Source organism: Scyliorhinus canicula, chromosome 7, assembly GCF_902713615.1.
Source record: "Scyliorhinus canicula chromosome 7, sScyCan1.1, whole genome shotgun sequence".
In the NCBI taxonomy this organism is placed as follows: domain Eukaryota; kingdom Metazoa; phylum Chordata; class Chondrichthyes; order Carcharhiniformes; family Scyliorhinidae; genus Scyliorhinus; species Scyliorhinus canicula.
The window spans coordinates 158956143-158982108 of record NC_052152.1 but is presented as its reverse complement, the minus strand read 5'-3'; the positions used below and the strand labels follow the sequence as shown (position 1 = coordinate 158982108).

The window sequence follows — 25966 nt, the reverse complement described above, 5'->3', positions numbered from 1 at the left end:
TGACAATGACAGACATTAGACATGCATCGGATTGACAACGTTAACCATGAAGTTGGTCACTTTGTGTGATCAAGGAAATCTGTAACTGACTTTGTAAGCAAATATCAACGATAACCCACTACCAGCGGACCGGCCTCATTGACGCTGTGCTTCTTATGAGCTGTACTTAAACAGATGTATTTCCCCCTGACTGGGATGGTAAAATTCCCAAACCCAGACTATCGCACCAGAGCTGAGTTCAGAATGGAGCAAATACAATTCAGCTTTGTGACAATGGACCAATTGAAAGGTGAGGACACACATGAATTATGTACTGGAGCTAAATCCTGTATAAGGGAATATTCCAGCTATGAGTTACTGACTGGGATACTTGTTGAAGTCACTTGGTTTTGGATGGGTGATGCAGGCCTGGAAAAAAAGAAGAGGGCGATGTACTACTGGAAACTAACTTTCTGCAGAAGGAGAATCTGCAGGAAATACATTTAAAGATAATTGCTTTTTTTTCTTTTAAACTCTTCAGTTGTAGGTGCAGGTGCTGACTAACCTGTCTGAAGAAACGGGAGTGGCTGCTGGAGGCTGTGTCGGTGGCGGTGAATATAACAGTGACCCAGGGAGGCAGAAAGTCCACGGCACCGTCTCTGCATCAGCCTCATGTGGCCACACACACGCAGTGTAACCAGGAGTCACCCAGGGAACAAAATGGGAAAAACGGTCAGGCGATCCTTGGGGATCATTTTTGGAGACCTTTTGGCGACCCTTTTTACATCATCCTGTGACCCACCTAATATCACCTAAAGATGGGAATTTCAAAACAATTCTCAAATTTTAATTTCACCAATGTTTCGTCTGCTCGAACAATTTCTTCAATTTTGGGATCGTTCAGTTTCGTACTTAGTTCGAAAACATCAAAACTGGTGATCGGTCTGGTTTGTCTGGCTCGCCAATTCAGCTGCCCAATTAAACTCCGGAGTTCCTCTTTTTCTATTTCAGAAGCTGCTGTATCTTTTTGTGAAACCCTACCACGAGTGATTGTTGTGGAGTTAATATTCTCCAAGTAAGGGTGCTAATACAGAGTGACATGCGAACCGCTCTGCCCGATTTCTAACCCAATGAATTTGAATGCACCAGAGGCCTGACTTCCAATCTTAAACTGTATTCTAAGCCTGTTAATAACATTTGTCTCAAATTCACTCCGATCACCACAAAAAAAATCATCTACATGCATCATGAAGATGCCCAAAAGTTTCCCTCCATGGTGCCAATAAAACATTGCAGGGTCTGCTTTCAACTAAAAACAACCCAACTTTAACAAAATCAACCTTACTGAATAATACCAAATTCCGGTGTCATCATTCAACCTATGTAATTTAGCAGAGTATCCCTTCTGTGTTTGTCACCTCTTTAAGAGGACAAAGATCGATTTCTCTTTGAAGCTGATGACCCTATAAAAAAGCAGCTTTAATATCTATCGACTTGCATTCCTAAGCATTTGTTGCTAACAGAACCAAGAAGATCTTCAAAATAACTTCTTCTGCCATAGGTGAATCTACCCTTACATCTTCATCACCCAGATTTTCTTCAAAACTTGTGCTATTAGTCTGGCTTTGGCCTTAAAAGTTTCAACGGGAAGCACTTTTTCCATGCATATCCAATAATTTTTTTTCTTTTTTTATAAATTTAGAATACTCTAAAAAAAATTAGAATTTTCCAATTAAGGGCCAATTTAGCATGGCCAATCCACCTAACCTGCAAATCCTTGGGTTGTAGGGGTGAAACCCAAGCAGACATGGGGAGAATGTGCAAACTCCACACGGACAGTGACCCAGGGCTGGGATTCGATCCCAGTGCTAACCACTGCGCCGCATGCCGCCCTCTCATGCATATCCATTCATGAATCAAAACTCGTTGTCCTCCATCTGGGACCTCTGTGTATACCCCAAATTCTTTCAAACTTTGCAGTTCTTGCTGTTTTGCATCTTTTATTAATTTATCACCTAATTTGTTGGAAGCCATGAAGACCTCTCGCTCACATGGGCTTCTGCTCCTTGTATAATTCCTAGTCTGTAGCATTTGTTTTTTGACCTTGTTAAGCTGCACCCTCTATCCTGCCTTATATCTCATTCCAAATGCTACTGCTTGACCTTCCCTCCTGTTGTGAGATGTTCTGGCAACATTCCTTGATCGATTCCTATGAGCATGTTCACTGTCAGACCTACTGTCCAAACTGACATGATGTTTCTGTGCTATCCATTTTTGTACTTCATGTTCCCAATCCATGGTCTTAACCTCCTCTCCTTTATCTTATACATTCAACCAGTTTTTATATTTTCCCGTGGCCTATAGTTGTGTCCTCACATTGACTGTCCCATTCTGGTAAGTATGTTACTTCAGTGCCAACTTTTGGCAGTTTCCTTTGGGACAAATAGCCTCGTGCAGTTCGTCAAAATTACAATGTCTCTCTTCAATGATCTATGTTTCTGTAATCTGGTCCTCATAATTCTGTAACATTTGTTTATGAGAAGTACCTGGTTCCTCAATGCTTTCAACAACCCCTTTCGAATCTGCAAACTTGTAATCTGTGCCCACTATTCTTCTTGATGAGTGTACCCGAACCCGGTTTTACTATATGTACCTATAATTTTCCTGGAGCTTTCCAACAATAGTATGCCATGTCTCTCGATTTGAAAATAGTTTCCGATGGCTGCACATTGTGTCTCAGACCGCTCAGAATTATTTGAGACTTCTGCTTTAAGGAATGCTCCTTCACTTCCGGTGGTGGCATGTAGGTGGAAGTCGCACATTGGATGGCTCCTGCCCAAGGTTAACTTTTTTGTGAATTTAATGCCTGGTCCCAGGGACAATTTTTAGATGAGCTGGTGCAGGAAGATATAAAGAAGGAGGGGAATGCCAAAGAACCTGAAAAAAGCCATCAGGTAAAGTGGGTAAGTGAAGGTTCGCCATCGAGCAAACGGGTCAGCCCATCTGCAGGAAAGATGGCGGAGGCTGGGTCGTTGGGTAGGGCCACACCCTTCACAGTAGAGAAAATAACCAAGGTGATGGCTTGAGAATTCAAAAAGCAGTTTTCCAAGCATATGGAAGTGATGCGTAAAGAGATGATGGCAGTGATGAAGGAGCTGGTGGAGGAGGCAATAGCCCCGGTGAAGACATCGGCCAAGGTATAGGAGCAAGGAGAGAAATTGAAGGAGGCGGACGAAGCTCTGTCGCAACATAGTGACCAGTTCGCCTCGATGGGTGAGGAACTGCGGAGGTGATGGAGGCCAACAAAGGACTGAGAGCCAAGGTGGAGGACCTGGAGAACAGGTCGAGGCGGCAGAATTTAAGAATAGTGGACATGCCCAAGGGGGTGGAGGGCCCGAGGCCAATTGAGTACTTTGCAAAGATGCTGCCGGAGTTGCTGGGAAAGGGGTAGGAACCCTCCCGGTATGAACTGGACTGGTCTCGTCGATCACTCAGGTCCAAGCCTAAGACAAATGTATAATTTGTTTTCATAAATACCACATTAAGGAGAAGGTCCTGGGTTGGGTGAAACAAAGGCGTGAGGTGCAGTGGGAAGGAGCTGCACCAGGACTTAACTGTGGAGCTTGCAGGAAGACGGCACTCTACAGTAATGGTGTAAGGTTCGGCGGGGTCTACCCGGTGAAGCTGAAGGTGACCTATAACTCGAAGGACTTCAGCTTTAGAGATGGTGGAGGCGTTCATGAAGGCTAAAGGACTGCAGTTAAAATGGGAGATGGAACTGGGGGTTGGCTTTGGACTGAGGGTAGGGGGTTATAATGCTGTATATAGTTTAATTTCTTGTTTGTTGTTTAAGGATGTTTAATTGTTGTGTATGAGGGAGGGGAATGGTTGGGAGTTTGTTTTTTGGGGGTTGGTTTTTTTGGGGTTGGTTGGTGGGGAAGGGCAGTGTACCCTGTGGTATGGGATACAGCGGGTAGGAGGTTAGTGAACTTTGGGGTTACTGTGGTTTTCTGGGGTGCGTTGTTTTGCACTGGTTATGGCTGTTTGTCTTTTGTTTTTAGAGACCGGGCATGGGGCAGCCACACTAGCAAGTGTTGGTTGGTTGGGAACAGGACTGTGGTGGGGGGAGGGGCCATGGTCATTAGAACCTGGTTGAACAAGTTTCGATGGGCCTGAGAGATGTGAAAGGTGGGGGGATGGGATCAATACTGGGAGAGGAGTTTTCAAGAGGAGGTGGATGGGGGGGATTCTGGGAGGATGGGGGGGGGGGATTCTGGGAGGATGGGGGGATTCTGGGAGGATGAGGGGGGATTCTGGGAGGGTGGGGGGGGGGATTCAACGATAACAAAAGGACAGGTCAGGCCCAGTGGACAGGGTCTGGGGTTATGATGATGGTGGATAGGAGGGGTGGGGTGGTGAGAGACTCCCAGTCAGAATAGTAATGTGGTACGTGGGGGGATCGGTGAAGAGGTCGAGGGTGTTTGCGCATTTAAGGAGCCTAAAGGCCGATGTGGTGATGCTGCCGGACACTCACCTGAGAGTGAAGGGTCAGTTGAGGCTCAGGGAAGGTTGAGTGAGTCAGGTGTTCCATTCTGAGTTTGATAATAGGGTTCGGGGGGTAGCGGTGTTGGTGGGCAAGAGGGTGAGGGAGGGGGGTGAAAGCGCTGATTGGGCTCATGAGAGAGATGGGAGGAGTGGACCCGCAGAGGTTCCTGCACCCGAGGGAGCAGGAATACTCATTTTTCTCCCCGGTGCATCAAGTCTATTCGAGAATAGACTTTTTTGTGGTGGGGAAGGCATTATTGGCTGCAGTCAAGGGGTCGGAGTATTCTGCAATAGTGATCTCGGACCATGCGTGGCATTGGGTGGATGTGGTCTTGGAGAAGGGGGTAGCCCAGAGGCCGGGGTAGAGAATGGATGTGGGTTGTTGTGGGACCGGAGTTTTTGTGATAAGATTAGGAAGGTGAATGAGGAATATGTGGGATTCCCTTGTACAGGGGAAATTTCACAGGCGGTGGTTTGGGAGGCTCTGAAGGTAGTAGTGAGGGAGGAGGTGATCTTGTTTAAAGCGAAGATGGGTAAGGAGAAGACGGAGGAGAGCCAAACGTTGACAGAGAAGATGCTGGAGGTGGATAGGAGGTATGCGGGGCACTCAGACCTGGCCCTCCTAAACAGGAGAAAGGAGCTTCAGGCAAAGTTTGATCGGTTGTCCACAGGGATATAGATAGTTTAGGAAATTGGGCCAAAATTTGGAGTTTAATGTGGATAGGTTGAAGGGGTGTAAGTTAGGTTGATCTTAGATTAGGATAAGTGGTCAGCACAACATCATGGGCTGAAGGGCCTGTACTGTGCTGTACTGTTCTATGTTCTAAGGCAGTGCGCCAATTGAGACGGGCGAGGGGGCAGTCTATGAATATAGGGAGAAGGCGGGCGTATATTACCGGCTAGCTCCGGAAGGAGGCAGCGGCAATGGAGATAGTCCAGGTACGGGATAGGACGGGGAAGTTGGGATGGGCTCCGAAGGTATAATTTTTCTAGTTTGGTGGGGAGGGTGCAGTCTGATTTGGCAAGGTGGGACAACCTCCCTCTGTCATTGGCAGGCCGGGTGCAGGCAGTTAAAATCAATGTGCCACCGCGATGTCTGTTCCTATTTCAGTGCTTGTCGGTCTTTCTACCCAAATCTTTTTTCAAGGAGGTGGACAAGTTGGTCACCTTGTTTATTTTGGGGGCGGGGGCAGGGTTAGGAGAGTGGTCCTGCAGAGAGGGCAACTGGCGGCGAATGCTGAGAAGATGTGGGATGGGTCGAGAGTGGGTGGTGGGGGAGTCCTGGTGGGTTAAGATAGAGGAGGGCTCACTTAGAGGGTCGGGGTTGAGGGCGCTGGCAATGGTGCCGCTCCAGGGCATGTATTCAGTGAGCTCAGTTGTGGGGGCAGCTTTGAAGATCTGCAGGCAGTTTAGATAGCACTTTAAGCTGGGTCCGGGTAGGGGGAATGCCAATTAGGGGGAATCATAGGTTCAAGCCGGGGAGGCTGGATGCGAGGTTTCGGAGGCGAAAGCAGAGGGGCATTAGGGCAGTGAAGATTTGTTCCTGGGGCGACGATTTGCGAGTTTGGAGGAGCTGGGAGAGAAGAACGGATTGGAGCAGGAGGAAGGGTTTAGGTACCTACAAGTCCAAGATTTTGCGAGGAAGGAGCTCCCGACCTTCCTGATAGCACCGGCCCCCTCGCTGTTGAAGGCGGTACTGTCGGCGGGGGGATTGGAGAACGGGGTGTTATCGGTGATCTATGGTAGGATTCTGGAGGACGATAGGGGCTGGAATTCTACAAAATCTCAGCTAAGTGTTGACGCCGGCGTAAACTCCAGAGTGTTTCATGTCGGCATCAACAGGCCTCTTGGCCCAGCGATTCAGTGGCTCACAGGGGGCCAGCACGGCGGCCGAGTGCTGCACACAGTTCCGGCGGCAGTACGCGGCCCTGCACTGCTGGCGTGGGTCCTCGCATGCGCGTGGCGGCCGTTTCCGTGCCGGCGCATGCGCGTGGTGGCCGTTTCTGCGCCGGCACCGCGCAACATGGTGTAGCGACACAGTGGCCCGGCTTGGAAGAAGGTAGCGCCCCCCCCCCCCCATCTCGGCAGCTGCGGGTCCGAGCTCCCGCCGGGTGAAAACAGGGTGGAACCATGCCAGCGGAACTCAGCGGGAACTCAGCCGGTCGATTGCGGAGAGTCACCGTGGGAGCCGACCGGCGCCGTGTCGACTGCGTGCGCGACTGCCGCTGATTCTCTGGTCGGAGTGGCGTGGCGGGAATTTCCGGCATCACTGGCGATTCTCCGACCTGGCGCGAGCTCGGAGAATCCCGGCCAGGATGTCCATGGAGGGGATTAAGGTTAATTGGGAGGAAGAGCTGGGGAAGGCGATGGAAGAAGTCTGGCTGTGAGGTGCTGCGAAGGGTGAATGCTTCAACCTCACGCTGAGGCTGATACAAGGTCGGAATCGAACCCGGGTCCCTGGTGCTTTGAGGCAGCAGTGCTAACCACCGTGCCACCACTTGGACTGGATATTCCACTTGATTGGGATATTTGTCCCTACACTGGACTTTTTCTGTCTCATTCTGTCCTGCACTGACCTGCTGTGCTGCAGTCATATCATTGGCTGATTTCTCCATCAAATTGTTCATCAGCCAGTTCATGTTTGCTCACCTCAAGACAAAGAGATCACAATACTGACCATCTCTACTGTCATGCTGACAACAGCTAAACTGGGATTCCATTTATCAATTAATGCAGGCTTATTGTTTTCATAAGTTATAAAGAGCACTATAAGAATCTGTCAAGCAGTGATTTTGGGATTCTGTAACTTGAATATTGTGCATTTCAAATAGATTATCAATACTGTCGGCCTGTTTTTTTTCACAGAATTCCTACAGTACAGAAGGAGGCCATTAGGCCCATCGAGTCTGCACTGACCCTTCGAAAGAGCACTCTACCCAGTCCACTCACCCGTCCACCTAGCCCTTACCCCGTAATTTCATTACTGAACCCGCACATCCTGGGCACCAAGGGGAAATTTTATCATGGCCAATCCACCAAACCCATACATCTTTGGACTGTGGGAGGAAACCCACGCAGACACGTGAAGAAAGTACAAACTTCACACAGACAGTGACCCAAGGCCGGAATGGAAGCCGGGTCACTAGTGCTGAGAGGCAGCAGTGCTAACCACTGTGTCCTCGTGCCGCCCGTTGTTGTCATAAGTTAAAGAGAACTACAGAATTCTGTCAAGCAGTGATTTTGGGATTCTGTGCCTTGTATATTGTGCATTTCAAATAATTTATCAATATCGTAGGCCTGTTGCTGTCATAGGTAAAAGAACACTACAGCAGTCTGTCAAGCAATAATTTGGGTTTCTGTGCCTTACAATGTATAAGATGAGAGTAGTCTGAGTCAGGAGGACATTGACATTGTTTGGGGTCGGATTCGACATCATGGAATCATAGAATTTACAGTGCAGAAGGAGGCCATTCGGCCCATCGAGTCTGCACCGGCCCTTGGAAAGAGCACCCTATCCTCGTAACCTAGTAACCCTACCCAAACTTTGTGGACACTAAGGGCAATTTAGCATGGCCAATCCACCTAACCTGCACATCTTTGGACTGTGGGAGGAAACCGGAGCACCCGGAGGAAACCCACGCAGACACAGGGAGAATGTGCACTCCGCACAGACAGTGACCCAAGCCGGGAATCGGACCTGGGACTGTGAAGCAACTGTGCTCAATGTCATGGGGGCAGGCCGCCATGTCACCAGGGGACAGGGCGTGACATGGGGCCCCCGCAAAGAGGGGGGGCACGGGCCTTTGTTTTGGGGCATGCGAGGTATTAACTGGAAGAGGTCGGGGCTCTCTGACATTGGGGTACGTGGAAGACTAAGAATTATAGCTTGGAAGCACTCAGTGGAGCACTGAAACTTGAAAAATAGAGGCAGGTACCATTTAGTTGAGAAGAGGGGGTGTGAGAGCTAACAATATTTTGAGGGGTGGCTCTTGGGGAATGTGGTCTGGGTGTAGCAGTAAGGTGTTACAATTTAGGAATTCTAAATACAATTTCTCTCTCACTGGTTACTGTACACTTAACTCAGGAAGTGCTCCTTACGATCAAGTGATGGTTGCATGTTCTAGGGTTAAGAATGACCTTATTTTGCTATGATTTTGCTGCATGCTCATATTACTGTAGTATTCTGTGTTGTATGTGGATCTGAAAAGCCAAAAACATTACACACAGAATCTGGGTGTACAAAAAAAAGCAAAATGTATTAAAACAAATTTTCTTTGCACTAAAAAATCCTAGGAATTTCAGATTCCTATTGCCTTCATCTCTATAGAGTGGCCAGTAACCAAAATGGACCAGATCAACAAGATTTGGCTAGCCATTGTGTTGCTGTCATGGTCTGTGCTCAGAAACTATTTGGATGAAAGTTTCCTTTGTGGCAGGACGGTGTCTCTGTTTGAAATGGTATTGGACACAAAACTGCACTCAAGAGGTAAATAGACCAATTGGAAGCCACCCAGAACTCCAGGCTGAATTCCAGCTTGGAAAGACTGCTAATGTCTCACTTTAACAGCTGTGATATGAAAGACTTGTTTTGACCTGCATTCGCTTCTAAATGTAGTTCAGTTCACTGGTGAAATTGAAATGCTTTATTAGCAAATCTCAACACCCGAGTATTGCATTTTACTGCATGTGCAGTTTTATTCATTAGTCTTGCAAACTATAGATTGTAAGAAATAGTTTTATAACAAGTGTTGCAATCGCTTGTAATCTGGTTCTATCTTTGCTAAATGCTTGCCCCATCATTAATTTACTGTATTTCTATTTATTTTTAATCTAAATCTGTAGTTCAACTTGATTATAATAGTTTGAAAGTGCCATATTTAGGGCTTTTCTGTAGGCAGGAAAACATGGTGATCACTTTATGTGGCCTCTGATGCAATGTATTAAGAGGCAATGAGTTATTCCATTCGAACTTGATCCCATTTGGGCAGCACGGTGGTGCAGTGGTTAGCACTGCTACCTCACAGCGCCAAGGTCCCAGGTTCGATGCCGGCTCTGGGTCGCTGTCCGTGTGGAGTTTGCACATTCTCCCCCTGTTTGCGTGGGTTTTGCACCCCACAACCCAAAGATGTGCAGGGTAGGTGGATTGGCCACACTAAATTGGCACTTAATTAAAAAAAATAATTGGTTACTCTAAATTTATGAAAAAAAACTTGATCCCACTCACCAACCACATCGAGCTGCAGTTTTCAGTTCATGGGAGACTCAATCTGCTTATGAAAATTGCTCCTTTGCGATAAGCAGTGCTGGGTGAAAGCTTGAACTGTGAGCGATGAAGGTAACCAAGATTAGAGACATTGAATAATGTCATAAAATGCGATGCAGGTTTGAATATTACTGCAAAATTATACCCAGAAACTTTCAGGATTTCTTATTTAGTTGGGCAGTTTTGATAATTTCTTTAATGTTTCACAATCAATTGTAAGAATCTCATGGAGAATCCATTGTTGAAATCTTCATGATTTGTCAAGTTTATCTTAAGTATTCCTAAGAAAAAACACTATTTGGGTAAGATGGACACTTTGCACTTTCTGGACTCGCACCCAATGCCAGAATTTTGTTTTGTTTTTTTCACAATTGTTTCACCATGGAGATCAAATCATCTTTTTAAACTCAGGAATTACAAACAGAAAATGCAGGAAATACTCAGCAACACAGGAAGCTTCTGTGGAGGGGCTGATAAACAAAATTAACATTATAGGTCTATGATCCCTCATCAGAGGGCGGCACATTGGCGCAGTGGTTAGCACTGCTGTCTCATGTCACCGAGAACCTGGGTTCGATCCCGGCCCCGGGTCACTGTCCGTGTGGAGTTGGTACATTCCCCCTGTGTCTATGTGGGTCCCACCCTCACAACCCAAAACGATGGGCAGGGTAGGTGGACTGGCCATGCTAAATTACCCCTTAATTGGAAAAAAATAATTGGGTATTCTAAATGTTAAAAAAAAATGATCTTTCATCAGAATTGGGAAAATTGCAATAGGTTTTGAGCAAGGAATATGTGGGAGAAGGACAAAAGGGAGGTATGTGATAGGGTAGAGGACCGCACAGATCAAATGACGGAAGTGTTCGTCTTGAAGGGCCAAGGGAAAGGGTGATGGGGCAGGAAAAGAAATAATGAACCAAAGGATGTACCTAGAGCAGGTGTGTTGCTGTCCGAAATCAAAGCTCACGAAAAAAATCGAGTGAGATCAAGAAGCTGTAAAGTGCCTAATTGAAAGATAAGGTACTGTTCCTCCACCTGACATTGTGTCACAGACATGTCATATATGCAGTTTGCACACTTGCGCTGCGTCTGTGTGGGTCTCACCCCCACAACTCAAAGCTGTGCCGGATAGGTGGATTGACCACGCTAAATTGCCCCTTAAGTGGAATTTTTTTTTAAAGGCATGTCATATGACCTTAAAACTTATTAGCAAGATGTACATTTTGTTTTTAAATGAACCATAAACTATGAATAATTTACCTTTACAAAATTGACTTGAAATTTCCGGAAATAGGAGGAGAAGGGGATTAAGACACTAAAAGATTTGATTCTTGGGGGTCACGTTGCAGGATTGAATGAGCTGGGAGCGAAGTATGGGCTGGAGCAGAGGGAAATGTTTAGATACATGCAGGTTCAAGATTTTGCCAGGAAGGAGAGCTTCCCAGTGGAGCCGACCTCCACATTGCTGGAAGAGGTGCTGACAGGGGGACTGGAGAAGGGGATACTGTCGGCTGTTTACAGGGCTATTTTTGAGGCAGAGAAGGCACCACTGGAAGGGATCAAGGCAAAGTTTGAGGAAGAGTTGCGAGAGGGTATGGAGGATAATCACGTTCATATGTTTTGGTCCTGTCCAAAGCTGGAGGATTACTGGAAGGAGGTTTTTAGGATAATCTCTAAAGTGGTGCACATGAAACTGGACACGGGCCCTCGGGAGGCCATATTCGGGGTGTCGGACCAGACGGGGGTTGGGAACGAGTGCTGAGGCAGATGTTGTAGCCTTCGCCTTGTTAATCGCCCAAAGGCGGTCTATGATCCCTCATCAGAGGGCAGCACGTGCCCTGTACCCTGGCGTGGTGGGGGGATCTTGACCCTTAAGAAGGTTAAGTTTGAACTGAGAGGAAGGATGGAGGGGTTCTACAATACATGGGCGTTATTCATTATACACTTTCAAGAACTGGATGACATCGAACATTAGTGGGGGGTGTTGGGAGGGTTAGGGGGACTCTATGTGTTAATGGTCACTATGGGTGATTCCTGATTCCTTTTTGTTTTTTGTTTATTTTAACATGTGGGCAGTTGTTTGGCGGTTGGTGGGAGGACGGGATTGTTATTGTTGATATGGGGATTGACATTATATTCGTTACTGCTTATTGTTGGTGTGTGCAAATTTGGGAGAAAATGGGAAAAAGGAGAATAAAAATAGTTTTTAAAAAATTGACTTGAGGGACAGGTGACTTATTTTTTGGTTTCTGCGTACATATCTGAACATTGCCCTGTAGCTACTTAAAATGCAAGTTGCCTTCCCAGGTTCTGATTGACTACTGCTCTTCATTGCTAGAGCTAAACCTGCTGGCCCCATGCTGGCGTGGCAATGTAGCATAGTGGTTAGCACTGTGCTTTGCAGCTCCAGGGTCCCAGTTCAGTTCCTAGCTTGGGTCACTGTCTGTGCAAAGTCTGCACATTCTCCCCGTGTTTGCATGGGTTTTCTCCGGGTGCTTCGGTTTCCTTTCACAGCCCAAATATGTGCAGGTTGGGTGGATTGGCCATGCTAAATTGCCGTTAGTGTCCAAACGGGTTAGGTGGGGTTACTGGGTTATGGCAATAGGGTAAAGATGTGGGCTTGGGTGGGGTGCTCTTTCCAAAGGCTGGTGCGGACCCGAGGGGCCGGATGGCCTCCTTTTGCACTGCAAATTCTATGATTCTAGCATGAAATTTCAAATAAAGATGCTTTGAAAGCTAATCATAGCTAGACTACTGTATAGCAAATAGCCTCCATTGTGCGCACAATGTGCGCTACATTGATACTATTGCCACATGATCGAAAACTGGTGTGTGATAGGAAAAGTCAGAAATCCACGAGGACAGGACAAGTCAGTCTGGGTTGCGGCATCCAGAAGGAAGCCATTTTGTTCAACACAAGAGAAGATCCTTCCTGAAAAATCCTTCATTGGCAGAAACGTGGGGCCAATTCATTTCACCTACAAAATCATATTTCTTCGCTACAGAAGCTCAACCACAGCTTTGACTGAAAAAAACCAACAAAGATCTCTGACCTTCATTTTGTCTTCAGTGAACTAAAAAGTAATTTCATCCTGTAATGTTTCCAACCACAATCTTGGAGATCTAAAATATTACTATTTAGAGATATCAATGCATGTATGGTTTTGGAATCATTTTTTGTGTAATTGTGTGTGTGAATGAAGGGTGGGTAATTGTTGTGTACATTTTTTGGTGTCGTCAGATAAACATTTATCCTTTAGTTTGATTTGAAGTTACCAGTAAGCCTGCTTTATACGTCTCTTTATAAAATTCACAGCATTCAAAAGGGTTAAAACACACCTCAAAATATACCTTGTTGAAAAGGCAAACATTATACCAAATCTCTCCTTAACAAGAGCTGGAAGAGTGCAGCAGGCCAAGGTCATAGATGTCAGTTACTAGTTCTCTTTCAAATAAGGCGGCACTTTGCAAAGTGCAAATTGTTAATCCAGTCTTCATCAGCAGTGTCGACTGGAAACCCTGGCAACAGGCAAACGGTTTCATGATTCCTTTTTTTTTACTTTTCAGAGTCAAAGCCAGAGCTCAGAGTGTGGACAGAGGCAAACCACTAATCCAGCTCCTTGCCTGCTCCAAAAACCAATTCAAATTGAATTCAATTCATGGTCCCCACAAGAGACATGCCAGATCCAGGCATTACACCTGACCTTACGCTCACCTTAGCCAAAAGGCCGAGAAGCGATGATTCCTCTATAACTAAAAGTTTTGAGGAATATTCATCAACCATTTCATTGAATTTACAATGCAGAAGGAGGCCATTCGGCCCATCTAGTCTGCACCGGCTCTTGGAAAGAGCACCCTACCCAAACCCATACCTCCACCCTCTCCCCATAACCCAGTAACCCCACCTAACACTAAGGGAAATTTGGACCCTAAGGGCAATTTAGCATGGCCAATCCACCTAACTTGCACATCGTTGGACTGTGGGAGGAAACTGGAGCACCCGGAAGAAACCCACGTACACACGGTTAGAACGTGCAGACGCCACACAGACAGTGACCCAAGCTGGGATTCGAACCTGAGACCCTGAAGCTGTGAAGTATTTGTGCTAACCACTCTGCTACCGAGCTGACCAAATTTCAAATCAAGTGGGGGGAAAAAACAGTAGAGCTAGCATATATGAATACTGGTCCGAACCGTTTCTTCCCCCTCTTGGATGTGAGGACAATTCCTAAAGTAGAGATTAAAGAACTTGAATATGCCATTAGGAAAGTGATGCCTTTCTTTTAGCACGTTAACTCGGTTGTGTTGGTTACTGACTCTGACCCACTTCAGCCTTGTCAGCTTCACTTATTGTGGGTTTGTGCAGTTAACTTGTTGGATCTGGAACAGGTTCTGAATGTAAGAGCGCGCCTTACCCATTGCGAGACGCCAAGCGTCTCCCCCCTCCCTTCCAGAAACTTCAATCAGCAGCTGCAAGGCCTCTGGGCTCGGAAAGGGGGGGGGGGGGGAGAACTACATCCCCCTTCAGGCATTGCGAAACTCATGATGAAATGTAACCGCAGAGAAGGTAAACTCCGCCCCCCCCAACCCACCAAATCCATTTTAATTTCAGCGAAGGGAATTCTGGCTTTACAGACCTGAAAATGTTTTTTTTTGGTGGGTGGTTATATCGAAATGCCGCCTCGGGGACCTGTCGGTGACGTCACTTCCTGAGGAGGGAACTACAAGTCCCGACAGACAACAGTTCCCTCTCCTCCCACCTTCCGATTGGTGGAGGATCCCGTCAGTCATGGCGAGAGGAGGTGGAAGGAGGGGGTGTATTTCCGGCGTGTGGGGGATGTGAGGGAGCTGACATGAAGCGGTAGGAGTGGAACGAAGCGAGACGGGGATTTACAGCGTCAGGGAAAGGCCCACCGGGGGGCGGGGTGGGTGGCGACGGCGACGACGAAGAAGGCGCAACGGCACTGACAGCAGCCATGGAGCAGGAGTTTGCGGAGATCGACAAAAACGGGAGCTGGGCGACTTTGTACCAGGTGAGGACGGTGCGAAGTGTCCGGGGCACCCCCAGCCCCGGGGGTCGGTTTACAGGCTGGCTGGAAGGAAGTGCAGGCCGGGGGTGGGGATAAGAATGTACCTTGGGTCTGTGTACCGGCACCGCCAGTGTCTGTCTGGGGCCGGTTCTGAGCATCACCAGTTGGTGTGGGAGTCGTTTGCGGATTGTGGCGTGGTTGTCCAATTAATTAGTGCTGTCAACAGCCACTCCGACAAATTAATGTGCATTAAAACCAAACTGTCGCTGGTCTACCTTGGTGGCATATTGTCCCTCACCGGCCTTTTGAGCTGCGTAAACCAAGCGTCCTGGACGGAGCTATTTGTCTAGTTTCTTGGATTATTTTACACTTTAGTGCCGGGCAAACTTGGTCATGACTTCACTATCAAACTTCAGTTGTTATTAAATAATACCCGGGTTCTATTTTTTTTCTACAACGGTGGTTACTGTCGCATATACTAATCTTGCGTTTTAAAATCATCTCCATCAGATCAACCCTACAACATTAATGGTCGTCTCCCACATGCTCGGTTGACGATACGTTTTCCTGTACATGAGGTTGACTCTTTATTCGTGCGGGTAATGTGGCAAATTCAAAAGTATGACCCGCAAATTTTGACGCTTGTATAGGGATGTAAAATTTACTTGGTAAGATGTATCTAACGACTTGTTAATTTTTTAACTCCTTTTTTTTTACTTCTGTAAACATCGGTATCTTCGTTTAAAAAAAATTGCTCCCAGCAAAATATGCAGGGCCTCAGAGCAGTTCACTTGCCTGTATTTTGTCTGCAGCAAATGGACCTTTCGTCGAATCATAGAATTTACAGTGCAAAAAGAAGTCATTTGGCCCACCAATATATAAAACTTTTCAATGTGGGACCAGCTCATTTGGTTGTGGAGACTTAAGTGGGTCTGATAAGCTTTTGAGGGATAATTTTGGAAATGTGTTTAGGAATGATTTGAGGTTTGGAATTTTCACCATTTGTTGTAGAGGACAATGTGTGGCAACTTTGAGTGATTTACAACAGTTCTAATTTGTTTAGTGCATTTAATATATCGCACTGCTTTGCAGAGGGGTGAGTGGAAAGATCTGACCAGCCAAATGCTGAGGTAGGGGGATGTGGGAAAAAGATGGATTGGCATGTCAGTGAAGGTTGGTGAAGGCAGTAATAGTTGAGCAAGAATGAATATGGTGAAATGAAATGAAAAAAGCTTATTGTCACAAGTAGGCTTCAAATGAAGTTACTGTGAAAAGCCCCTAGTCGCCACATTCTGGCGCCTGTTCGGGGAGGCTGGTACGGGAATTGAACCGTGCTGCTGGCCTGCCTTGATCTGCTATCAAAGCCAGTGATTTAGCCCAGTGTGCTAAACCACTGTGGAGTGAGGGCAGTAATTTGAGTGTATTAGGTGTAGCTTGGGAGGTTGTTGATCTGTGAAAAAGTTTTAGTCTGGCAATGGTGAAACCACAGTATCTAACAAACCTGTCCCAATTTCAACCTCCTCACTTTGCCATCACTCAATTCCACCCCTTACCCAGACTGGATTTTTTTTGACTCTTGGACCACTTCTGCTGGTCACTGCAATTCCAGGACTGCATCCACGGAAATGGTGGTACAGCTGTACAATCCATTGTCATGTAAAAGTTGTGTCCATTTTTACTTCCACTGTCTAAATTTGCATTTCTTATTGCTTGAAGCCTTTACCACAGTAAACAATTTGTCTCGATTAAGAATATCAATCTACTGCAGGATCTTAAACTTCAAATGAATTATGATTCCTTTGTTACAAAAAATCCCCAATTAAATTTTCCCCTCAGTTTTGGATTTGGATGTCAGAAGTTATATTCCTTCACTTTTTGTCAATAATGGTTGTATAACTGTTTAATATCTTCAGGATTAGATGCTGACGGTGCTCAAGGAACAAAGTTGTTGGTGTCTGCCACAGTGTTAGATGTAACAATCTAGCAACTTGATTTTTGTGTGTGTTTGATACACCATTTGGCATATTTGTTTTTTTTCTTACTAGAGTCCAGCTGACCATTTAGTAGATCCTCTGTTAATGAAGGTCAGAACTAACTGCTGGGTAGCACAAGTGGATAGCACTGTGGCTTCAGCGCCAGAATCCCAGGTTCGATTCCCCGCTAGGTCACTGTCTGTGCGGAGTCTGCACATTCTCCACGTGTCTGCGTGGGTTTCCTCTCACGGTCCAAAAACGTGCAGGTTAGGTGGTTTGGCCATGATAAATTGCCCTTAATGGCCAAAAAGGTTAGGAGGGGTTATTGGGTTATGGGGATAGGGTGGAAGTGAAGACTTAAGTGGGTCGGTGGGCCGGTGGACCTTCTGCACTGTATGTTCTATGTGCTCCAAATGTTTATCCTGGTTTTGTTCCTTGCTTTGTTATATTACTCTTGTCTCCATTGTATAGTGTTTGCCATTATCTTAAAAGACCCAAAAGTCCCTAAATATGACTTGACTTTTATTAGTGTTGCCACCTATAACTAGCTATTATCAGCTTGTACATTCAAATTTTTTGTGTGGCAATTTGCTCATAATCTGAATGCGTGGCAATTTGCTCATAATCTGAATGTGTGGCAATTTGCTCAAAATATGAATGTGCAAGGTTAAGTTTAACTGTCAGACATTAGATATCCTGCTGCTGCAAGATCTGAGCCGTTGTGCTCTACTTGTCAGATCTAGAGTAATGTTGTACCGTAACCGTTCTATGCTTTGAGAGCATGTTACTTACTTCCTGTACCCGCTTGCCACTTTTCTTATGCTGTACACACAATGGTGTTTCTAAGTATTCAATGTGCAATAATTTTGGGCAACTGTAGGCAGCATTGCCATCATTCAGACTGCAGGTAGAATGCTCTGAATGATATCTGTGATATGACTGGCGTAGAAACTAGGAACAGAAGTAGGCCATCCAGCCTCGAGAGTCCACTCAGTCATTCATTTAGATGATGGATGATCTTTGACTTCAATGCCAATTTCCTGCACTATTCCCATATTGTTAAAACTTCCAGGTGGTAAAGATATCAGTCGATCTCCGTCTTAAGCGCACTCAATGACTGAGCCTTCCCAGCCCTCTGGGATAGAGAATTCCAGAGACCTAACACCCTCTGTGAAGTAATGCCTCCTCTGTAGAGCTGATGTCAATAACAATGCTCCGCCAACATGCTTACAGTGGGTACTTGTCTGAACAGAATTTAACATGTGAGCTTGTCCAGAACTGCATTGACTTAAGTCATGCTCCAACTCATCGTTAATTGCATTGAAGAGCCACTTTTTGATAAAAGTCTAATTCATAGGTTGGTTATAACAAGTTACTTGAAACATCTTGGCACTTAGTCGTGCTAGCTGCAGGGAGCTCTTTTGGTGATGTTCAAGTTGTAGCCATTTGGTTGAGAAGAAAGTTGGCAACTTGTGCCTCACTTTAATTGCTTCCACTATTGTAACTGTATACAGTATCTGTGTCTCTAGTCTTAGCCAGAGGTTTTAATGACCAAAAATTAATGTTTTTAGATCACCAAAGCTTGGCTGCTTTCAGATTGTAGCCATGTAAGCTTGGCTGCTTTCAGATTGTAACCATGTAATTGAAACAAATTTTATTTATTCCTGTAATGTAGGTCTGTTTTTTTTTTTGAATGTTGTTAATTTATCATAGTTGACCCTAGAATCATTACATTGATCAGTCTCATTGATTATTTGTATGCTTGGGATAATGGGCAGTGGGAGAAGTAGCTCATAAATTTCAATGGGATGTGTACTATTCTAAAATCTGTTTAGACCTTCGGGGATTAAAACCAGTTTCACTCGGAGCAAACAGATTTTGTGATAGTAGTGTATTCAAACAGAGAGACAAACAGGCTCGCTGGTTTATTCTTGTTAATTGCAGTAAATTTAGTCAAGTCAACATCATTGAAATAATTTCCTGATAACTACGAAGGTGGTTCCCTAAGTGGAGAATTCCATTTCAAAAAAGATCACCGATGAGCAATGTAATTTTGCCATCTAGCTGAGACATCCAGATCTAGATTCACAAAATATGTTCAGGCATGGATGAAGCACTGGTTCAAACAAATTTTGAACCAGTTTTGAATACGTTTTGAATCTTGTTTCTTAACATAGATGTGTTGTACGAATAACGCATGCATTTTAAAATAGTATCTTGTTTTCCAAAATTAAGATGAAACTAGGAATCTGAGTTTGAACAAGCTTTTTAAATATTCAGTCCATGTAATGCTATTGAAATAATAAATATCAAAAACTGCAAAATGGTGTAGGAGATGAAAGTGTTTGTTTTGTTAGATTGCTGTAAAATCTCGTATATTAATTGAGGTTAGCAAGCTGCCTTGGACATCTTGTAAATTTTTGTAAAAGTTGGTGCACCATACAAAATCCAGGTTTCAATAGATAAGTTGATCACATAAAAATGATCCTTTTGCATAAGATGGATATCCAGCAAAAATTGTACTTTTTCCTTCAAATTGCTATTAAGCACATTACTGCATTTATTAGATGAAGGCTGGCTCAGCAATGTTTGCAAATGACAAGGAAAGTTCACGAGACCAAACCTCCAGGAATATGCCCAGAATTAATAAGTCTAACCAGAGTGCTATAAAGTTTGCTCTTGCTTCTTCTGCCTTGTATTCTCTTAATTCAGCTTTGTAGTTGAATATTCTATTAGCGTCTGTGTGATTTTAAAAATTCCAAGATGCTTCACAGCAATGTAATTAACCAAGCTTAATGGGGACATTAGGACAGGTGATCATAATCTTTGTCGAAGTGGTATTATTTTAAGGAATTTTAAGGAACATTTTTTAAAAACAGTGGTCAGGTTTTCAGAGGGAATTTCGAGGCCAAGGCAGATGAATGCCCAGCCACCTGTGGTGGGGTGAAGGAAGGTGGGATGCATAAGGCCAGAATTGGAGGAACATAGTTTTCTGAGAGTTCTGAACAGAGAAAAAAGAGTTGGAGAGGGATGAGACTATAGAGGGATTTGAACACAAAGATGCAGGGCCAATGTTGCCATTGAGATTTGGGGTGGAAGGTGAGAGTCCACAGTATTGGATTAGTCTACTCAGAAGGAATTCTATAAATATGTGAGGAGGAAGAGATTGGTAAAGACAAATGTAGGCCCCCGACAGACATAGAACATAGAACGATACAGCGCAGTACAGGCCCTTCGGCCCTCGATGTTGCACCGACATGGAAAAAATCTAAAGGCCATCTAACCTACACTATGCCCTTATCATCCATATGCTTATCCAATAAATTTTTAATGCCCTCAATGTTGGCGAGTTCACTACTGTTGCAGGTAGGGCATTCCACGGCCTCACCACTCTTTGCGTAAAAACCCACCTCTGACCTCTGTCCTATATCTATTACCCCTCAATTTAAGGCTATGTCCCCTCGTGCTAGCCACCTCCATCCGCGGGAGAAGGCTCTCGCTGTCCACCCTATCTAACCCTCTGATCATTTTGTATGCCTCTATTAAGTCACCTCTTAACCTTCTTCTCTCTAACGAAAACAACCTCAAGTCCATCAGCCTTTCCTCATAAGATTTTCCCTCCATACCAGGCAACATCCTGGTAAATCTCCTCTGCACCCGTTCCAAAGCTTCCACGTCCTTCCTATAATGAGGCGACCAGAACTGTACGCAATACTCCAAATGCGGCCGTACTAGAGTTTTGTACAACTGCAACATGACCTCATGGCTCCGGAACTCAATCCCTCTACCAATAAAGGCCAACACACCATAGGCCTTCTTCACAACCCTATCAACCTGGGTGGCAACTTTCAGGGATCTATGTACATGGACACCGAGATCCCTCTGCTCATCCACACTACCAAGAATTTTACCATTAGCCAAATATTCCGCATTTCTGTTATTCTTTCCAAAGTGAATCACCTCACACTTCTCCACATTAAACTCCATTTGCCACCTCTCAGCCCAGCTCTGCAGCTTATCTATGTCCCTCTGTAACCTGCAACATCCTTCCGCACTGTCTACAACTCCACCGACTTTAGTGTCGTCTGCAAATTTACTCACCCATCCTTCTGCGCCCTCCTCTAGGTCATTTATAAAAATGACAAACAGCAACGGCCCCAGAACAGATCCTTGTGGTACGCCACTCGTAACTGAACTCCATTCTGAACATTTCCCATCAACTACCACTCTCTGTCTTCTTTCAACTAGCCAATTTCTGATCCACATCTCTAAATCACCCTCAATCCCCAGCCTCCGTATTTTCTGCAATAGACGACCGTGGGGAACCTTATCAAACGCTTTACTGAAATCCATATACACCACATCAACTGCTCTACCCTCGTCTACCTGTTCAGTCACCTTCTCAAAGAACTCGATAAGGTTTGTGAGGCATGACCTACCCTTCACAAAACCATGCTGACTGTCCCTAATCATATTATTCCTATCTAGATGATTATAAATTGTATCTTTTATAATCCTCTCCAAGACTTTACCCACCACAGACGTTAGGCTCACCGGCCTATAGTTACCGGGGTTATCTCTACTCCCCTTCTTGAACAAAGGGACCACATTTGCTATCCTCCAGTCCTCTGGCACTATTCCTGTAGCCAATGATGACCTAAAAATCAAAGCCAAAGGCTCAGCAATCTCTTCCCTGGCTTCCCAGAGAATCCTAGGATAAATCCCATCTGGCCCCGGGGACTTATCTATTTTCACCTTGTCCAGAATTGCCAACACTTCTTCCCTACGCACCTCAATGCCATCTATTCTAATAGCCTGGGTCTCAGCATTCTCCTCCACAATATTATCTTTTTCTTGAGTGAATACTGACGAAAAGTATTCATTTAGTATCTCGCTTATCTCCTCAGCCTCCACACACAACTTCCCACCACTGTCCTTGACTGGCCCTACTCTTACCCTAGTCATTCTTTTATTCCTGACATACCTATAGAAAGCTTTTGGGTTTTCCTTGATCCTACCTGCCAAAGACTTCTCATGTCCCCATCCTTGCTCGTCTCAGCTCTCTCTTTAGATCCTTCCTCGCTTCCTTGTAACTATCAAGCGCCCCAACTGAAACTTCACGCCTCATCTTCACATAGGCCTCCTTCTTCCTCTTAACAAGAGATTCCACTTCTTTGGTAAACCACGGTTCCCTCGCTCGACCCCTTCCTCCCTGCCTGACTGGTACGTACTTATCAAGAACATGCAATAGCTGTTCCTTGAACAAGCTCCACATATCCAGTGTGCCCAACCCTTGCAGCCTACTTCTCCAACCAACACATCCTAAGTCATGTCTAATGGCATCATAATTGCCCTTCCCCCAGCTATAACTCTTGCCCTGCGGGGTATACTTATCCCTTTCCATCACTAATGTAAAGGTCACCGAATTGTGGTCACTGTTTCCAAAGTGCTCACCTACCTCCAGATCTAACACCTGGCCTGGTTTATTACCCAAAACCAAATCCAATGTGGCCTTGCCTCTTGTTGGCCTGTCAACATATTGTGTCAGGAAACCCTCCTGCACACATTGTACAAAGAATGACCCATCTAATGTACTCGAACTATATCTTTTCCAGTCAATATTTGGAAAGTTAAAGTCTCCCATAACAACTACCCTGTTACTTTCGCTCTTTTCCAGAATCATCTTCGCCATCCTTTCCTCTACATCCCTAGAACTATTAGGTGGCCTATAGAAAACTCCCAACAGGGTGACCTCTCCTTTCCTGTTTCTAACCTCAGCCCATACTTCCTCAGAAGAAGAGTCCCCATCTAGCATCCTTTCCACCACCGTAATACTGTCCTTGACTAGCAGCGCCACACCTCCCCCTCTTTTGCCCCCTTCTCTGAGCTTACTAAAACACCTAAATCCCGGAACCTGCAACAACCATTCCTGTCCCTGCTCTATCCATGTCTCTGAAATGGCCACAACATCGAAGTCCCAGGTACCAACCCATGCTGCCAGTTCCCCTACCTTATTTCGTATACTCCTGGCATTGAAGTAGACACACTTCAAACCACCTACCTGAACACTGGCACCCTCCTGCGAAGTCAAATCTGTGCTCCTGACCTCTATACTCTCAATCTCCCGTACCCCAAAACTACAATCCAGGTTCCCATGCCCCTGCTGAATTAGTTTAAACCCCTCCAAAGAGCACTAACAAATCTCCCCCCCAGGATATTGGTGCCCCTCAGGTTCAGATGTAGACCATCCTGTCTATAGAGGTCCCACCTTCCCCAGAAAGAGCCCCAGTTATCCAGAAATCTGAATCCCTCCCGCCTGCACCATCCCTGTAGCCACGTGTTTAATTGCTCTCTCTCCCTATTCCTCATCTCACTATCACGTGGATAGACAGAAACAGGGGAATGTATAATAAGGTATAATATTGCTGAGCAATTGAATACATTGGTTCTGTCTTCACAAAAGAGGACGCAAATCAGATACCAGAAATGTTGGCGAATGAAAGGTTTAGTGAGAGGAAAGAACTGAGGGAGATCAATATTAGTAGAGAAATTATGCTGGGAAAATTGATGGGATTGAAGGTGGATAAATCCCCAGTACCTGATAATCTTCATCCCAGAGTGCTTAAGGAGGTGGCTCTGGAAATAATGGATGCATTGGTGGTCATCTTCTGGGATTCTATAGTCTCTGGAACAGTCCTTGCAGATTGGAAGGTAGTTAATGCCACTCGAATATTCAAAAAAGGAAATAGAGAGAAAACAGGGAATTATAGACCAGTAAGCCTAACATTGGTAGTGGGGAAAATGCTTGAATCCATTATCAAGGACTTTATAGTGGAACATTTTAGAAAGCAGTGGCAAGATCAGTCAGACTCCGCATGGAGTTATGAAGGGAAAATCATGCTTGACAAATCTGTTGGAATTATTAAGGTTAAGGGGGGGGGGTTGTTGGGTTACGGGTATAGGGTGGATACGTGGGTGTGAGTAGGGTGATCATTTCTCGGCACAACATCGAGGGCCGAAGGGCCTGTACTGTTCTATGTTCTATGTAACTAGTACAGTTGACGAGGGGGAGCCAGTCAACGTGGTATATTTAGACTTTCAGAAGGCATTTGACAAATGCCTTTGCTTAAGAGATTATTGTGCAAAATTAAAGCACATGGGATGGGGGAAGTGTATTAAGGTGGATAGAAAAGTGTTGGTGGAGAGAAAACAAAGAGTAGAAATTAATTGGTCAATCTCAAATTGGCAGGCAGTAACTAGTGGGGTGCCACAGGGACCCAACTATTCACAATATACATTAATGATTTGGATGAGGGAACAAATGTAACATCTCAAAGTTTGCAGATGATACCAAGTTGGGTGGGAGGGTGAACTGTGATGAGGATGGAGAGATCCTACAGCAGAATCTGGACAGTTTGGGCGAGTGGGTAAACCAATGGCAGATGCAGTATAATTTGGATAAGCGTGAGGTTATTCATTTTGGAAGCAAAAACAGGAAGGCAGATTATTATCTGAACAGTTGGAAATTGGGAGAGGGGAGAGCGCAGCAGGACCTGGGTGTCCTTGTGCACCAGTCGCTGAAGGTAAGCATGCAGGAGCAACAGGCGGGAAAGAAGGCTAATGGTATGTCGGCCTTCATTGTGAGAGGTTTTGAGTACAGGAGTAGGGATGTGTTGCAATTATACAGGGCCTTGGAGAGGCCGCACCTAGGATATTTTGTGCAGTTTTGGTCTCCTTTTCTGAGAGAGGATGTTCTTGCTCTCAAGACTGATTCCAGGGATGGCGAGACTGTCATATGAGGAGAGATTGACTAGGTTGGGATTTTTCTCGCTGGAGTTTAGGAGAATGAGGGGGGAATCTCATAGAGACTTATAAAATTCTAACAGGCCCAGACATTGTAGATGCAAGGAAGATATTCCCGATGGTTGGTGTGTCCAGAACGAGGGATCACAGTCTGAGGATTCCGAGTAAACTATTTTGGGCAGAGATGAGGCAGTTCTTCACCCAAAGAGTGGTGAGCCTGTGCAATTCATTACCACAGGCGGTAGTTGATGCTAAAACATTGAATATATTCAAGGCAGCTAGATATAGCACGTGGGGCGAATGGGATCAAAGGTTATGGAGAGAAAGCAGGATTAGGCTATTGAGTTGGATATCAGGCATGATCGTAATCAATGGCGGAGCAGGCTCAAAGGACCAAAAGGCCTCCCCTGGCTCCTATCTTCTTTTGTCTATGTAACAAAAGCCTGGAGGTTGGTTTCAACAACGAATGAACAGGTGGGGAGTGGTGGGAGGTGACTAGAGATGGGCGATTATTATGGAGGTGAAAGTAAGCAATCTTGGTAACGGAGAGGGTATGGAGTCAGGGACTTATTCCTGGGCCAAATGAGGCAGTGAGGTTGCGAACAGTGTCGTTCATCTATTTTACATTCCCAATCGGAAGCAGTTTTCTGCATTAAATCACCTGCCATTGTTCTGCTCCCTCTTGTAATTTCTGAACCTGCTTCCTCTGGTTAGGACAGAGGGTCGGCAATCTTTTGTTTTTTTTTTACCTGAAAAACCCTTTTTTTAAAAAAGCTAATGGAAACTGCCAGATGAAAATTTGGCATTGTGAAGCAAAATATTTTGAATGTTGCTAAATATCTTTGGTAGAATGCATAATTTGCAGTTGCAATAAAATGAATGTATTGAATTAATGTATTATAATAGTGTCTCAAATCTACCTAAAAACTGGTTACTTTTTTTAATGAGTAAAAAAAACTCTCACCTGGGTAATTCAGTTAGGCACTATTGGTGCAATGTAGTGCCTCGCTAGTTGTCCTCTTTGCCATTACACACCTGTCTATTCCTGTGCCGACCTTGGAATCTGGCAAATTATGTCTGAACGTTTTGGGCTTTGAGACATTCTGCCTGTATTTGAAAATAATTTGGATTAATAGACCTAGCTCTGAATTTTATGTTTGTGATTTCTAATAAGTTTCAAGTCAGCTTTGCGGGGAGGGGAGGATAAACTTGTGGGAATTAAGACTTTCTGGCTATTCCCTTGCTTTTTAAAAAAAAAATCTTTTAATGACACATTCAGCATAATTTATCAATTCTATTGCAAATAATAATGGTCGTAACTATAAAATTGTTTGCTGAATCCAAGGCATTATCTACAATGATGGCTTACTTAT

At 45.0% G+C, this 25966-nt stretch overlaps 1 protein-coding gene and 1 long non-coding RNA gene across 3 annotated transcripts in view; one reads left to right on the top strand and one right to left on the bottom strand.

Moving 5' to 3' along the window:
* Positions 1–14509, bottom strand: part of LOC119969479 — a 33024-nt gene extending 18515 nt beyond the window's left edge. Inside the window, exons 1-2 of one of the 2 annotated variants that reach the window (XR_005461376.1) lie at positions 14425–14509; positions 9749–9844 (exon numbers count right to left, since the gene is read on the bottom strand). This is a non-coding gene — a long non-coding RNA (uncharacterized LOC119969479). Of the gene's footprint in view, positions 1–9748; positions 9845–14202; positions 14276–14424 lie in introns of those variants that run through there. The other variant, XR_005461377.1, reaches the window with a different exon arrangement.
* A 103-nt stretch (positions 14510–14612) lies between these two features.
* Positions 14613–25966, top strand: part of LOC119969478 (tyrosine-protein phosphatase non-receptor type 1-like) — a 119784-nt gene continuing 108430 nt past the window's right edge. The window contains exon 1 of the mRNA XM_038803157.1: positions 14613–14820. Coding sequence (XP_038659085.1) covers positions 14764–14820 — 57 coding nt within the window. The 5' untranslated portion in view covers positions 14613–14763. The remainder of the gene's footprint in view (positions 14821–25966) is intronic.